The following is a 13,358-nucleotide window of genomic DNA, read 5'->3' on the forward strand; positions in this document are numbered from 1 at the left end:
AAAGATAGTCAAATTGAGAAAAGGGGGGTAGGTAGAGAGGGAGAGAGCTATCAGCAGGTAAGAGAGACATCTAAAAGTGGGAGAGGTCAATGCATCATTCACCAAAAAATAACTAACTAGGGGAAAAAACTCCACAGCTTCCCTCTTATTGCACAAGCATGAGCTCAAGTCTAAGCATCACTACTATAACCTAGCACAGAACACAGCACACGCCTGAAGAGTAAAGAGGATATAGTGAGATTCACGGCGTAATATCCTTTTATTATTAACTCTGAAGATAGATTGAGATTAGGAAAATAGTTAGGACCAAGTATTTCAGAAACAAGGACGTAAAGACTTCCCCAAGTTCTAGGGAAGTGTGACTTTTAAATTCTGACTTTTTTATATTCTAAATATTTAAAGGATGTATTGAAACTTTATTAACCCAGAAGTTTTAAAAATGAATCAAATGATAACTGTTATACAAATAAGGCCAGTTTTGCATAGTATATTAATAGAGTAACAAGTCAACACTCTTTTCAAAGTTCCAAGAAATGGGAAGCTGGTATTGGTTTCCAGGTCAGATCCTGACTTTGATAAAAAAATTTCCAAACTCAGTTCAAGAGAAAAGGAAAAGCTTTAGTTAAAATCTTTACAATAAAATAATTACGATTATAAATCTCTTTAGTTAAATATGCATACATTACATGGTATTTTAAAGGATGGAAATGGATCGTTTTCAGAGAAATCTAATGCACAAACACTCCACCTTAGAGCGCATATGTCAGTTTAACATTCTCTACAGCTGTGTTATACAATGGCTGTTTTGTGCAAACATGATGAGCAAAATTAAGAAATATTCACCAATATTAGTTAGTTTTGAAATTTCTAAACTAGAAAACAGTGAAACAAAAAGAGGCTGTGCACTCCAGCTTGGCCGCATACAGAGGCGGAGAGACCAGCATTAATGCAGCCCATTCCTGCTAAGTCCTTTCCTGGGCAGCCTTAGCCTGGAGTAAAAGTTGAAGTACCAACAATTGTGCTTTTATGCAGCCACATGGCCAATAAGGTAGATGTTGTCATAAAGGTGTCCTACAAAATCTTCACTAATGTTCTGAGCAGCACGGCGGGTATTTCGAATAAATTCTCTTTTTGACATTTTATTCTTCACATGGGGACTAGTGAGGTCAATGGACAGTAGAATCAAAGAGTAGCACAGTACGTAGACAGCATCTGAAGGAAAAGAGAACACATCGGTTAGTGATTTGCTCAAAATATCACTGGTGCTAAGGAGACAAAAGTTCCTATCACAAAAGATCACACAGGGCGGCCAACCCACCCTGTGAGTCTAGGCTTTTCTTCCAGGTTAGTCTTCAAAGCTCTGGGAAATTGCCTATGACCAGGCAAACTGAGATAAACTCAGCCAGTCTGATTACTTCAAGATTTTTAGAGTTTGTTGTGAAAATACCTTCCAGACTTAACATTTCAGAATTTGCTCTACTTTCATTTTCAAATGGGACAGTTATATCCAACTATAATAAAAATAAATCCTACCACCAGCTTATCATCCTCCCCATTTAAAAAAAAAAAAACAAGATAGCCGGGCGATGGTGGCGCACGCCTTTAATCCCAGCACTCGGGAGGCAGAGGCAGGCGGATCTCTGTGAGTTCAAGACCAGCCTGGTCTACAGAGCTAGTTCCAGGACAGGCTCCAAAGCCACAGAGAAACCCTGTCTCAAAAAACAACAAAAAAAATCAAGATATTTATTTACAAAGAATGCTTTTTACAAAACCTAATTTAATTTGAGAGAATTTTTAATGGCATGAAATGTATTACCTTGGCACTAAAAAGAGATTGCAAAACGTTTTTAAGGTTGTTAAATTACTATTCACATTTGAGAGGTGTACTCTGAAGGTGGGTGGAATCTGTATATGATCTTTAAAAATATATCTTTAGGGAAACATTGCCCTACTTGAGCACATCAACAAAGGAATTTTCTTTTTTCATATACTCACAAGGTGCTTAAGATCACAACAGTAACAACATGATATTTACACTATTATACTATTTTAGAATCCTGAAATCTTAAGAAAGCTATGTTAAATGTTATATTTCATAAAACATACTCAGCAAATTTCATATGGCAGGTATGTTTTGTTCTACAATCATTGCTTAATAAGCCTAATCTTAAACCCAAAGATAGAAGTAAGTCTATAAAATGAAAGTACACATATGAGACTTGAGAGCTAGCATGCGTATATATGTATATACATAGTGAAAATTAATTGTATTAAAACAAATTTTAGTGGAAAATATTGTTATCTATGTACAGCTCATTAAAAGCTTCAAAGAACTTTACATCAGCTGGTAAAAATAACAAATAACTTTTAAAAATTGACATAGTTAGTCTAACTTCTTCCTAATGCTGTGCATCTGTTATGTGCAAAGGGTTAGTGCATGTCCTTCTGAGTGTGCACCCATGCCATCCCTGTGCAATGGGTTAGGGCATGTCCTCTGAGTGTGCACCCATGCCATCCCTGTGGCAACACTTAAACATTTACAGTTTGTGGAAGTATTTTCCCCACAGTGGAAAAAATGCCTCATATTATGATTATTTTCCCCACAAAAGGTAGGAATTGGAAAAATAGTGCAAAACTCGTGCGTGTGCGCACGCATACACACACACAGAGTTATCCTTACCAGGACTAAGGCCAAGTTCTCGCATTAGGTCAGGATTACAAGCACAGAACCTATGTGAGAACTTTGTTATAAGAGTTTCAAGGTACTCCCCACGTTCCTCAGGAGCATGAATATGACGAAAAAATTCTCTCAAAGCATTTGGCAAGAATTGATTCCTAAAATTATGCAAGGTTACAAGGTCATCCAAGACATCTCTCCTAAGGAAGGAAAAAAAAGGTGCATCTGTAGTTAATACTTCTAAAAAAATGAAAAATCATAATTTGTCATTTTTGTATAAAGTATGAATCATCATTGATTACTGTATCAGTTAGTCCTATAAAGTATATAATATCCATACCCTTTAAAACCTTTAAATACGATCATTTACAAAGTTATTTTGAACCCCTTCACAAATAGCCTAAAACAAGATAAAGTGAAATATGGAATTTTACTTATAAAATAATATACTTATAAAATAATTCTACTTATCAAAATTTGAAGTATAGAAAGTGCTGCTCAGCTGGTATAGTGGCACTCATGAAGCTGATGCAGGAGGATCATGAGTTCAAGGCCAGTCTGGGCTACCCAGAGACAAACACCCTTCCCGCAGAGAAACAAAGAAACGCTGCTTCTTTACCAGTCTGTGCCTTCTGATCTAAGCCAAACAGAAGTAGAATTTATGCCCTTTAAATTAGAAGGAATCTTTCTGTATTGAACCAAGACACATTTTCAGAGGTAAGAGCTATTTATGTAGACTTCTAAAGACACCCACATAGACTATATACACACTACTTTATAATCTGCTCCTCCTTCCTGATAGTGTTCATTGTGCATGGTTTTGTCTTTAGGAATAGATTCACTTCATTCTTTTTAGTGGCTGCTCACCATCCCAACATATGGATATATATTTAAGTGTTTGTAATTGTGTAATTATTGTATAATATATAAACATACGTATATGTTATATATTTTAACCTATAGAATTAAATAGAGACTCTTTGTAATAACATTCTTTGATTGTTGCTGAACTCAAACTTGATTATATGACCATAGCCTTTGTTTTGACCAATTGCTTATGACAAGACTAGGCAAATACAGCAAGTAGGCAAACTAGAGCCCACTGCTTACATTTGTAAATAGAGTTAATGGAATAGGGCCATACTGCTTTGTTTATAGTTGGCCTGTGTCTACTTACACAACACAAATGGCAGAGTTAAAGCAAATGCAACAAAAGAGCACAAGGTCAGCAAAGCTAAATATTTACAGAAAGATCTACAGAAGAAGAACCAATCTCTAGGTCTCTAGCATTTAACGACACAGTAGCAAGGACAACACTTTTCATAGGAGACTTCATTCAATGACAAGAAAGCTGATGTAGATGCTCTCTCAATATTTTCATGTCTCCAATTAGCTAGAATATAAGGGCACGAGTGAATAACTACCAGATGAGAATGACATATGATCCGTTATCTTTACCTGTGTGATTGAAATACTTAATGTCACCACCTTTTAGACTTTTTTTAATATGCATGGGTGTTTTGTCTGCATGCTTGTCTGTGCACCACTGAGGCCAGAAGAGAGCGAATGATCTGGAACTGGAGTTATAGACTGTTGTGAGTCACCACGAGCGTGCTGGGAACCATACCTGGATCCTCTGCAGGAGCAGCAAGTGCTCTTAACTGTGAGGCATCTCTCCAGCTTCAGCTTTTCAGACTTTGTAGACATGTGCATAATGTCTGTGCAATATTATGCAACTATACGCAACCCTTAGAGTTCCAGGTTCTGCAGTTTACCGTTTGTCTTTACAATAGATTTTTAAATGAACAGTTTCAGGATTTAGAACTTCTGGTCACCTAAACACTTAGTTCATGGCTAACTATTAAGTTAGGGCTGCAACTTCCACAAAGAGGATACTTGATCTTAGATTGCGTCCCAGGGATGCTGGGCTATCATTTTGTATCTATTTATGTTTCTGAGACAGTGCCTCACTCTATGGCTGTGGCTGGCCACAGCTCTGAGATCCTCTGCCTCAGCTTCTGATGCTGTTATTACAGATGTTTATAAGCTTATGTCAGAACACACATGACATCTGTTACTTTCATAATGACAAGGTTTCATTAGCATTCGAAACAAAAAGTCTAATCAATTCTAAGACATAATAAATTTTTTATGTTTTTACTCAATTTTACAACTAGATTGTTCTATGTACTATAGCATTTAAAGTAAAAGTTAAAACATTACTTAACTCATTTCTGATAAAAATTTAATTTTTGCTTTACCTTTCATCAAGGTAGATTCTCAGTTTTTTCCAATTTAGTGTTCTTGTACAGAAGATAAATTTTGCTATTTCCTTTGGCGAATCATCTAGGATACCCTTGGACATAAAGTAGCTCACTCCCTAAGGCAGAAAGACAAGTCTACATAAGCAAATTCAGCCTTGATTTATAAATTTTAGTCATTAGGCAATTGCAGAACCATAGCTACGGGTTCTTTCCAGCATTACTATAATGTTGATAGCTTTAACATGCAAAACACAAACTGGAGCCTGAGCTAAAACCTAGTATGTATAGTTGATAATTTACATGCAATGAAAAGTAGGAAATTCAAAGTTAAGATTCATGAAGAGATCCTATTTTCTGGCTCATGACAGGTAAAATAAGTATATAGAAATATGGACTAATTTAGGAGGGGATGTGGACAAGCCATGATACAGACTATTAAATGAGTTTTGCAACAGATACTTCCCTTTCCTAATAGAAAGCATAATTTTTTAAAGCTCAGGTATGTACTGTGGTATACATTTTAAGAAAATAGCTTTTGGAGAAAAAACAATTAGATTCTCCAAATGGAACACTAACAACTTCTTTCTGGAAATAAAGGTAATTACATTCTGTAAGTTATAGGGAAGAAGGCCAAACTCCAGGTCGACTCGTGGGTTTTACTACTTTGGCTTTGAGCACCACTACATTTTATAAGCATCTAGTTAAAGTACCACTGAGAGAAAGCATGTAAGACAAAGCTTTCAGTTGTACTTGATAGGTTTCTCTTTGAATTTCCTTTTCTCTGCATGCAGAGTTGTGCAGAGAAGCACTACCCGCACATTTGTATCTACCTTTCACTTAAAAATCAACAACAGAAACATCAACAGCAAAAACTAAACGCTGAAAGCAATGCTCTCGCACATGTAGGAAAGTCACATTCAAATAAATGCCAGATTCATTTGAATGTGCAGTTATTGAAATAAAAGGCAGGTGTGTTTATTTCAACTTGTAGTTCTCCAGATACATGCATTCCCATGAATCCATGTGTCTGGATACTAGAACAACGTGTGCAGCTAATTGGCAGAGAAAATGACGTATAATGTGCATGCAACATACTGTTTTCACACATAAATTCCTTCAGCATTTCTTCAGTCAGAAATATTGTGCACAATAGAATTTTAAGAGTTGGAAAAATTTTTATGAAAGACTCTCAAAGATAAAAATGTTCTCATTAAAATTTTGCATTAAAATTTTTAAAAAGCAATTTGGTACCATGAGGTAATGCTTTTGAAACGTTATAATTATCTACAAATTGCAATTTGAAGATAAGGGTTTTCATATAAAGCTGATTTTATGAGCCAACAGAATCTTAACAGCAACATTATCAACTTTTCATGTGAAATGTAGTCCTATAAAGCAATGCTAAGGCAGCGACTCTAAAATGCGCACAAAAAAGAGCAGACAGTGATAGCATGAGGCTTTCCTGTCAGTTTCGGCTGTGTTCCACTGGCTCCTTGGAAACAAAGCTACATGATGTACTGTGATTAAGATAGAAAGCCTTTTTTCAGAGGGAGGCTTTCTTGGCAGTGTTTGAGGGGGCGGGGACTAGACAAATTTTAATGCTTGTTCCATCCTTTCCTCCATTAGTCTAAATGATTGAGAGTTGACTGTATGTTTACTTGATCTAACTAGACAAAGGGAGTCATGTTTGTTTGCCAAATGGCTCTATGTAAAACTGATAAAACTACGTTAGAATTATTTGCAGTGTTTCATTTTAACTGAAGTAATTTAAAGAAAAAATGTTTATTATACATTACAATACTTTATTCATATCAAAATTACCATTTAAAAGATAAAAAATTAATTCTAGTCTCCCTATTTAAATTACCCAAAAATAAATTTATACTTTTCTAGATAGAGTATGGTGACATTTCAACATCATTTGATACTATTTAGTTACACCTTGATATTTGGCTCATTAAGTATCATAAAATATACTTAATAATAACAATGCACTGTTGGTCATTTCTTTCTCATGGAACGTGTTTTGAAAACTTACATATCTAATCTAACTTAAGTTCTCTAAAATAACTGAATGAAAAAAGTAAGCACAGATAGCAGTTTTAAATACAATCCTGAAGCCTGGAAAAATGATCTGAAATAAGCCAACTTTACTGTTTTGAAGAGGAAAGGAAGCAGGTGCCAGTGTCTAGGCTGAGCTTTCCCTGGAGCAGGCAGCTCAGCCCAGGTAAGCACAGGAGGTACAGCCAGCAAGCACGGAGATCAGTTCACATTAGAAGCATGTAAGAAACAGGCTTGCAACTATAGCTCGGCTGCCCAGTCAGTCTGTCATCTGCTTGATTCTCCTTCCTTTTTGCTTTTCCAAAACAGACTTAAGTTTCAAATTTACTACCTTAACTTCACATTTATTTATTTAATCCCATTGCTTATTAAAATTTTAATTCCTGATATAAACTCTATTCTGTTCCAGTTTTAGGATTATTTAAGTTGTTGTGATCAGGGTGTAGTTGCTAGTTTTCACTTGGGGAGAAATCTAAAATGTATTTGTTAGGTGAATGCAATTGACCACAATGGTGTTCCATCTTGTAGTGAGCTGCCCCAAGACACAAAGATAAGCTCAGAAGTATTAGCCAAAGCAGATGTTCCTTAAAAGTATTTCTGAAGAAAAGTTACCATGGGGGTAAATAAATCTGTATAGAAAAATAGACATCATGCCTAATATTTCTTCAGAAAAAGACAAACTCATAATGTTTATACTAAAATCCTATTTCTTTCCCGCAACTCCCCCTTTGTAGAAGAGGCTGGCCTTGATTCCAGAGATCTACCTGCCTCTGCCTCCTAGGTGCTGAGATTAAAGGTGCACAACACCACTGCCTGGCTGAAAAACCTGTTAAAATTTGATTCATTAAAAAAAACATTCTCACAAGGATTCACCCCTAAAAGAGGCTCTAGAAGGCCATTAATGGGCACAGGCACCTTGACTCACTGAGACATCTAATCAGCCCCAAAGAATTATAGACCTTTAAGGAAATATCCATTTAAATTTCATAGTTGGATATAATGAATACCCAGAGACTAGTTTATAAAACAAATCCATGTGCATATTTACATATTTCTCTATATGCATCGATCTTAAAAGTTTACATAGGTTATGAATTCAGTAGCAGGTGCTGAGTAGTGTAAGACAAGAATTTTACCCAGAGAAGAGACACATAGGTAAATAATAATACATCCACAGACAAATTAGTGATACAAGATGGTTGAATAAAGCTTAAATGAACATGTAAAATAAGCATTTTAACAGTTCAATGCCAGAATTAATTACTAGGAGCTAGGACACTTGGGTAAGACTTGAAAGAGTGAAAAGGTCTTTGACTAGGAGAAACACTGAAGAAGACCACCTTAGTTTATATTGTATCAAGAGAGTCAAAGAAACACAATATACCAAGTTAGGCTGCTTTTAGAAAAGAGGGAAGTATTCGATATTTGAAAGCAAGTCTCAAACTGGATTTATAACATTATTTAATTTTATGGTAAGATTTGTATGTTCTATCCACATATAAGTGAACACTTCTGACGGCTACATAACAAAGAGAAACAATAGTCTACAATGTGAATTTGGCAATGTAACAATCCTTTCTTACTATGGTTTGGCTTTCTGGCCTCTTATTTAGTCACCTTGATAAAAAAAATACAAAATGTGGAATTCTAGAAATATTTCCTAGAAATATTAAGAAAAAAACTTCTTTTTTTTTTTTTTTGGTTTTTCGAGACAGGGTTTCTCTGCAGCTTACTTAGAGCCTGTCCTGGAACTAGCTCTTGTAGACCAGGCTGGCCTCGAACTCACAGAGATCCGCCTGCCTCTGCCTCCCGAGTGCTGGGATTAAAGGCGTGCGCCACCACCGCCCGGCTAGAAAAAAACTTCTTAAGTTTTAAATTAATCATCATACTTAAGAGTGTGAGGTCACAAGCTTCTCGGCTCAACCTTATCTGATATGCGTCCCTCTTTTATCTGATACAAGTTTCATGCTGGCTATGAGATCAGTTGTCCTTGTGTTACTGTACTTGTGTTTAACTGATCTGTGTTTTACTTAAAAGTGCCCCCAAAGCATAAAACCACATAATGTTAGCAATGCTAGCAAGGGGAACCCAGAAGGGTATTGCTTTTAAAGAAAACATGCAAGTACCATAAGTCATATTAGAGAACACACTCACAAGCTTTTTATAACAATATATTTTGTGAGTTTTCTATTAATATTGTATCTAACTATTCCTCATTGATGAGTTACGGTTATAATAGCTACATATACACAGAAAAACAAGGTATGCGTAGATAGCTTCATGACTATGTACACACACGAAGTTTCAGGGAATCTTGAAATGTGTACCCTGTGGAGATGACTATAACATACAAACAATTAATGTAATATAAATTCCAATAGTCTGTGGTAGTTGGCTATCACAGATATCCAAATTTGAGCATGTAGAAAAACAGTAGAAGTAGGAAGTAGTAGATTCTAAAACCATATTTTAAAACTCTATATGTTGCAGGAATGAAGTTAAGAGAGGAGCTTACTTGATAAATATGCTGGACATCAGTCCACAAGTTAATGAGAAGTGAAAGATAAGCAATGTTTCTGGCCTGATAATGAGAGAAATGACTACAAAAAACCCCAGCAAAACAAGAGATAGACTGGAGATGTGGTTCCGCTGGTATCAAGAGCGCTTGTCTATACACAAGGCTTTATCCCCATTACCACATAAAAACAACAACAACAACAAAAAAGCGAAATTAGGAATGGCAGTGCATGTTTGCAATCCTGGAATTCAGGAAGAGGAGACCGAAGGATAAGGAGCTCAAAGGCCAATATGGGGTATGTGAGACCCTGCCTCAAAACAAACAAATGGGGGTCTTAAGGTCTGGGGAGAACTCAGTGCTATAGTACTTGTTCACTGAAGGTCATTGAATGCAGGACCCTGGGCTTGATTCCAAGATGAGAGAGGAAAAATGGGAGAGAAAGAGGGTAGACAAGGAACACAAAAAACATTACATTAAAAATTAGACCTATCTATGCATGATTGCCCCCAGCAGGAGTTAAAAACAAAATGAGTGGATAAAGATTAAAGAACTACAACAAGAAATATGAGAGGTAAGGAAGATAACAGAAGAACACCTCAGCATCTAAGAGACTGAGATTATTTTCAAAGGTTTATTTATTTATTATGTATACAGAGTTCTGTCTGCATGTATGCCTGCAGGCCAGAAGAGGGTGCCAGATCTCATTACAGACACTTTGTGAGCCATCATGTGGTCACTGGGAACTGAACTCAGAACTTCTAGAAGAGCAGCCAGTGCTCTTAGCCTGAGCCATCTCTCAAGCCCAGAGACTGAGATTTTTTTTTTTTTTAAAAAAAAGGATCCATAAAGACCAGTGCTAGCCTGGTATGGTAGTTAATACTATAATCCCTGTACCAAGAATGCTGAGGCAGGAGAGTCAATGCTAACCTAGGCTATGCAGTGAAGTATAGGCTGGCTAAGACCCAGTTTTAAAAAGTTAAAAACCTCACACACACTTTACAACATAAAATATCAACCAAGAATACAAGACAAAACAAAAACAAATGAAAAATAAAAACAAATTCCTGAATGACAAAAGAAGCAATTACTCAGGGGGTTACAGGAGCATAGTTTTCAGAAGTGGCATTAAATCTCAGCTCTGACCACAGCTTTGCCACCCAGTGATGTGGAAATAATGACTTAAACTTCTTGAGCCTGGGGGCCTGGAGAGAAGACTCTGCTGCATTAAGAGCACTGGCTGTTCTTCCAGAGATCCTGAATTCAACTCCCAACAACCACTTGGTGGCTCACAACCATCTGTAATGAGATCTGGTGCCCTCTTCTGGCCTGCGAGCCTACAAAACATCAGCCTGTTCACTAAACAATAAAAGTCTTGAGAGAGTTTTTTATGGAAATACGACAGTGACTGACAAAAAAACACAGTAAGTTTCCTTTTAGACAGATCTAGGAAATTAATGGGAAAAAAGGACACTATAATCATTGACTGGGAAAAAAGAAAGCAGTGACCTTAAAGAAGTCTCTCCATAGATTGAGTTAAGTTCAATACTACTACATAAGGAGTGAGTTCATGTAGTGTGACTGAGTATGGCACACTTATCTGAAGATGTCATTACACAGTGGAGAAGATGGAAAATTTAATTATTGAGAGAAAGAAAAAAAAGAGTATCTTTAAATATAATTTTGACTTATACACATCAGAAGAAAAAAGAAAGTCGACAGAGAAAGGAGGCCGGAGCAAAGCAGGTGAAGAGAGCAGGAAAAGAAGGAATGCACAGCCAGGATGCACAGTGCTTTGCAAGCCTGCTGGACAGGGCAGGGTATTAAGAAGGCAAAAAGTGAAAACAAAGCCCATATTGGTTGATTTTTGCTTTTATGGTTATTTTGTGAGCTTTAGTAAGTATAATACCTAAAAAGCAACATGGTAACACCAGTGGTCATACAACAGGAAGACCTCATCATCTTAACCCAGAAGAAAAATAAGAAAACTATCATGAATATAACTTTATAAAGATGATAGAGACCCTTAAAAAGGAAACAAAAAATTCCCTTAAAGAAACAAAGGAAAAGACAAAAATTTAGAAGAAATCAATATATCTCTTAATGAAACTCAAGAAAACTAAGGAAAAAATGATCAAACGGGTGAAGGAAACAGTTTAAGACTTGAAAACTGAATTAGAGGCAATAAACAAAATACAAACTGAGTGAATTCTAGAAATGGAAAATCTGGGTAAACAAACAGGAACTACCAATGCAAGCATAACCAACAGAAGACAAGACATGGAAGAGAGAATATCAAATGTTGAAGATACTAGTAAAAAGACTCATTGGTCAAGGAAAATGATAAATCCAACAAATTCTTAACACAAAACACCCAGGAAATCTGGGATACCACAAAAAGACCAAAACTAAAAATAATAGGTCTAGAAGAAGGAGAAGAACTCCAGCTCAAAGCACAGAAAATATATTCAACAAAATCATAGATGAAAGTTTTCCCAACCTAAAGAAAATTATGCCTATGAAGGTACAAGAAGCTTACAGAACACCAAATAGATTGAACCCAAAAAATCCCCCTCGCTATAAAATAATCAAAACACAAAACATACAGAATAAAGAAAGAATATTAAGAGCTCCAAGAAAAAAGGCCAACTAACATATAAAAGCAGACCTAATAGAATTACACCTGACTTCTCAATGGAAACCATGAAAGCCAGAAGGTCCTAGACACTAAGAGACCATGGATGCAAGCCCAGACTACTATATCCAGCAAAGCTTTTAATCACCACTGATGGAGAAAACAAGCTACTCCATAACAAAACCAAATTTAAACAATACCTATTCATAAATCCACCCTTATAGAAAGTACTAGAAGGAAAATTCCAACCCAAGAAAGCTAACCACACCCAGAAAAACAAAGGCAACAGATAACCTCATACCAGCAATAACCACAAATAACATAAAATATCTTGTGGTAACACTACTCAAAAAAGTGAAAGACCTGTTCGACAAGAACTTTAAGTCTTTGAAGAAAAAAAAAATGAAGAAAATGGAAGGATCTCCCATGCACTTGGATAGGTAGGGCCAACATTGTAAAAATGGCAATCCCACCAAAAGCAATCTACACATTCAATGCAATGCCCATTAAAATCCCAACACAATTCTTCACAGACCTTGAAAGAACAATACTCAACTTTATATGGAAAGCCAAAATATCCAGGACAGCCAACACAATCCTGTATAATAAAATAACTTCTGGAGGCATCACCATTCCTAACATCAAGCTCTATTTTAGAGCTACAGTAATGAAAATGGCTTGGTATTGGCATAAAAACAGATAGGTTGACCAATCAAATAGAATTGAAGACCTGGATATTAGTCCACACACCTATGATCACCTGATTTCTGACAAAGACACTGAAATTATTCAATGGAAAAAAGAAAGCATCTTCAACAAATGATGAATGAAAGTAGATTCATACTTATAATAAGTATGAATGAAAGTAGATTCATACTTATCCCCAAGCACAAAACTCAAGTCCAAATTGATTAAAAAAAACCCTCAATATAAATCTAACCACACTAAACCTCATAGATTACGAAGTGGGAAGCAGCCTTAAATGCATGGGCACAGGAGATCACTTCCTAAATATAACCCCAGTAGCACAAACACTGAGAGCAACAATAAATAAATGGGACCTTATGAAACTGCAAAGCTTCTGTAAAGCAAAGGACACAGTCAATAAAACAAGAAAGCACCCTACAGAATGAGAAAAGATCTTTACCAACCCACGTCAAACAGAGGACTGATCTCCAAAACATATAAAGAACTCAAGAAACTAGA

At 36.1% G+C, this 13,358-nt stretch overlaps 1 protein-coding gene across 3 annotated transcripts in view; it reads right to left on the minus strand.

The window, feature by feature from the left end:
• Window positions 1-240: 240 nt before the first annotated feature.
• Fbxo8 (F-box protein 8) overlaps window positions 241-13,358 on the minus strand; it is a 58,312-nt gene continuing 45,194 nt past the window's right edge. For all 3 annotated transcript variants that reach the window (XM_038325283.2, XM_038325281.2, XM_038325284.2), the window contains 3 exons: window positions 4,939-5,057; window positions 2,681-2,877; window positions 241-1,212 (listed from right to left, as the gene is read on the minus strand). In XM_038325283.2, the coding sequence (XP_038181211.1) occupies window positions 1,025-1,212; window positions 2,681-2,877; window positions 4,939-5,057 (504 nt within the window). In that variant the 3' untranslated portion in view covers window positions 241-1,024. The remainder of the gene's footprint in view (window positions 1,213-2,680; window positions 2,878-4,938; window positions 5,058-13,358) is intronic.

The sequence above is a fragment of the Arvicola amphibius genome, chromosome 4 (genome assembly GCF_903992535.2).
Source record: "Arvicola amphibius chromosome 4, mArvAmp1.2, whole genome shotgun sequence".
NCBI lineage: Eukaryota > Metazoa > Chordata > Mammalia > Rodentia > Cricetidae > Arvicola > Arvicola amphibius.